This window comes from Pterocles gutturalis, unplaced genomic scaffold (assembly GCF_000699245.1).
Source record: "Pterocles gutturalis isolate BGI_N339 unplaced genomic scaffold, ASM69924v1 scaffold6482, whole genome shotgun sequence".
Lineage (NCBI taxonomy): Eukaryota > Metazoa > Chordata > Aves > Pterocliformes > Pteroclidae > Pterocles > Pterocles gutturalis.
In genome coordinates, this window is record NW_010112590.1 from 2,872 (window position 1) to 6,420 (window position 3,549).

The following is a 3,549-nucleotide window of genomic DNA, read 5'->3' on the forward strand; positions in this document are numbered from 1 at the left end:
GCAGTGACGTTGCTTTTCCTTTGGTGTGCGCTGCTGGGGGAGCCCCCAGGCTGAGCTGTCTGGCTGCAGGGCTTGTTTTACGCTGGAGCAAGACGGAGGCTGTTCTCCCCTCCCTGCTCCGCCTCGGCCAGTCTGCCAGGGTGGCTAGATCCAGGTGAAAGATAGAAATCACTTTGCTGCGCTGCTGCTTTTTCAGCTGGAGTCAGCAAGTATGGGACCGTGTGTTCCCACTTTAACTGAGGTCCCCTCAGCAGCTGCTGAGCTGTCATAAAACACCGCTTACATCCTGGGCCAGGCGTGACGGTGGGGCATAGCCATGAGTGGGGAAAGGTTTCCTCCAGGATATATTGGCAGTAAAAGGTTTCCTCTGGCTAGGGCGAGTCTAAAATCCCTCAGGTGGGATCCAGCTGCTCTGAGCTCCTGGGGAGGAGGTGGCCAGCTCCTGCCAGAGCAGCCCCATGCATGGGAGAGCATTGGAGGCAGCCGGGCGGCCTCTGCCTGTGCTGCACGAAGGCAGGAGCCGGCGTCTACCCAGCAGTGTCCTCGCTCCCTGTCCTCTCGGCCAGGCTATAAGGAGCCTGGAGGCCGCTTGCTCCCAGAACAGGTTCAGTTTGGGGTGGCCAGACTTTGCACTTCACAGAATGTGGAGGGGAGTTAAGTGTTGCTGAAGCAAGAGGAGCTCTGGGCTCGTTAGCCACGGCCCTGGGAGATGGGATTTAATCTATGGGCAAGCAGGAGGGTGGGAAGCTGTGTTCCCTGCCGGCCCCCATACTGAGTCTCTCTCTCTGTGTTCCAGCTGTGGAAGAGGAGCGGTGTGAGCATGTCCCCGCCGTCCAGCCCAGCATCCTCCCGCCCCCAGACACCCGAGTGGCCTCTCAAAAGAGCCAGGTAACTAGCCACTCACCCGGTGAGTGCCTGCTCGTCCATGCCAGCCGGGAAGAGAGCAGTCGCCTTCCCAGCCATCCCGGTGCCTGAGTCCCGCTCTCCACCAGAGCCAGCACAGTCCAAGCCCCTTCCTGAGACATGGCTGCTGGGTGTGGAAGCCCCCTTGGTGTGTCAGTTGGTGTTCCTACCACCCTGTTGCACTGCGTTCCCAGCTCAGTGCTGAGCTGCACCATCCCTGCCCTGCTCCTGGGCTGGGTTAGAGATTTAAGGGCTCAGATTGCTGCAGAGACGATGTTGCTTTGTGGCACTGCCATGGCCTGGGTTGCTGGTTGCTGAAATGTTGGGAAGAGACAGGCCCCAGTTTTTGCCATCTCCTCAAAATACTTTCACAGGAGTTACAGTAGGGTTGTATTTTACCTCCTGCCTTGGAGCACAGGCCCCTCTTCTCCTCTCTCCTGGCTCAGAGAAGGACCTGAGCTTATGTCAGAACTAAAACTGCCACAACCGCCTGCTCTGGCGACAGGGTGGGTCCAAGCCAGGGACCTGCAGGGTCCGGGACCCCCGGCTGCTGCCCTGAGGCTGATTTGTCCTGCCGAGGGTGTGCAAGCTTGGCAGCCTGACTGAGCTGGGGTCCCGGTGAGGGGACCAGCTCCTCACCTGGAGCCATGTTCAGGCTGGTGCAGTGGGGACGTGGCCATTGTCCTGAGGTCTGTTGTTTGACAGAGGCAAAGAAACACACCAGGGATGCTGGTGGGAGTCCTTAGTGTGTTCGGTCTCATCCTGCTCCCTGGGGACAGGGCCAGGCCTGGGAGTGACCCTAACTGACTCTCTCCCACTTGCACAGGGAAGAGGAGTTCCATCGCTCCAACGCTTCCACTCCAGTGAAATCAGACAAGGAGCTGCAGACAGAGAAAGGTGAGCGTCGGTGGGCCCCAGCTCTGTGCCACCGGTGCGAGCAGGGACAGGAGGCCGCTGAAGGCTGCAGATGGAATTGGCTTGAGATGTCACCTGGGAACTAGGAACACGCTGGTTCCAAGGCAGTGGCTCTTCTGCTGGCCTCAGCAACTGCCCTAAAGGGATTTCTGGGTGACAAGCACGGGGTGCTGGCAGTGTCGGGGTGCCGGCAGACGCTGGGGAGCTGCCTTGCGAGGGAGAGCAGCAGCTCCCATCCAGCACTGGTGCAGGTGTCAGCCTTGGGGCTGTGGTATGAGTAGCACCTTGAGCAAATTCCAGGCTGCGCTTATTCCAACGCTTCTTCAGCTAAAATGGAGAGGAAATCCTTTGTGCCTGTTGCAGTTAGAGTGCTGTGGCACAGCGCTAGATGTGGCTCACACGGTTTGCGTGGTTTGTGGTTTGGGTAGGCGCTGGGCAAGGACCATGGAGGTGGGATGGGGCTGCTGCCCTGCAGAGCCCCAGTGGGCTCTTGTAACAGACTGCCTTGGGTGTGTCGGAGCCAGCTGCTCTTCCAGGGCATTGCAGCTTTGTCCTTGGGTTAAAACCGTGCCCCTGGCTCTGCCCTCTGAGATGGGTCACCCAGCGAGGAGTCAGAAGGGACAACCCCCTGCGTACAAGCCAGATGCTTCCTCTGCCCAGAGCTGGTCCTGACTTATCTCCTTCTGTAGTGGTGGAGACGCCGGTGCAGAAGAAGCAGAATTCCCTGAGCCCGCCGTCTGCGTTGGGGAGCAGCGGGAAGCGCAAGCGGAAGATCCCGTTGCTGACGTCTCAGCCAGGGGACCAGCTGACGCTGGTACGTCGCTGTCTGTCGCAGCCCCTTTTGCCCTCCTCTGGTGATAGAATGTGCTCACTGCAATTTCTGCAGGGCTGGGGGGAGACTGACCTGCCTGCCCTCAGGAAGGAGGCCCCGTCCTTGGCCGAGTGGGAAGTGACGCTATCCCCAGCCCCAGTGTCTGGTGGGCTGTGCGTGATTGTGCTGCCTGCTGCCGGACCAGGTAATGGCCTGGGGAAGGCTGCCGTGCCCTCAGCGCCAAGCCGGGGGCCAAAACGAATGGGGATCGGAGCTCCGCGGTAGCGTGCTGTGGCAGAACCAACCTGCTTCGCCGGGTCTTGCGACAGCCAGCCTTCACCACCATGTTCAGAGAGGCTCTGCCGGCTTCCCTGAGAAGGAGCTAAGCTGCTGCTCTCTCTTGGCAGCCCCCACCGCCTCAGCTGGGCTACTCCATCACATCGGAGGACCTGGACGCGGAGAAGAAGGCAATGTTGCAGTGGTTCAACAAAGTCTTGGAGGATAAGACTGGTAAGGATGGACTGTGACAGCGGAGGGGGGAGCAAGGAATAGAAACTCAGGGCCCGGGCTGGCGGGGCAGTGGGGTGTCCGTGTAGCACTGTCTGGGGAAGCTCCTGGGCGGGTCCTGCATGGTCGTCGTGTCTGGGGATGCTCTTAGGGCCTTCACGCTCAGGAGAGCTCATGCTCCAGTCCCCAGGGTGATGGATGAGGCTCTCCAAGGGCTGTGGGATGGTCGTGCAGTTTCCCTGCCTGCCAGGGAAGCTCTGCTAAGGGTTAGTCCCCCACAATGAGTTATGGGTCCTCATTTCTTGCATCTTCTCAATAGATGCGGTTCCCAGCACCACTGCAGAGACCTCCCCGGGGTCTGTGCCTGCCTCGACAGCTCCTGCCCCAGCCAGCACCAGCTCACTCCAGGACAG

General features: G+C 60.0%; 1 protein-coding gene across 1 annotated transcript in view; it reads left to right on the forward strand.

Moving 5' to 3' along the window:
- The window catches only part of LOC104462237 (nuclear envelope pore membrane protein POM 121-like), a gene marked incomplete at both ends in the record, with an annotated part of 10,212 nt that overhangs the window by 2,721 nt on the left and 3,942 nt on the right, over nucleotides 1-3,549 (forward strand). The window contains 5 exons of the mRNA XM_010074101.1: nucleotides 567-604; nucleotides 797-888; nucleotides 1,730-1,800; nucleotides 2,508-2,632; nucleotides 3,037-3,139. Of these exons, the coding sequence (XP_010072403.1) occupies nucleotides 567-604; nucleotides 797-888; nucleotides 1,730-1,800; nucleotides 2,508-2,632; nucleotides 3,037-3,139 (429 nt within the window). The remainder of the gene's footprint in view (nucleotides 1-566; nucleotides 605-796; nucleotides 889-1,729; nucleotides 1,801-2,507; nucleotides 2,633-3,036; nucleotides 3,140-3,549) is intronic.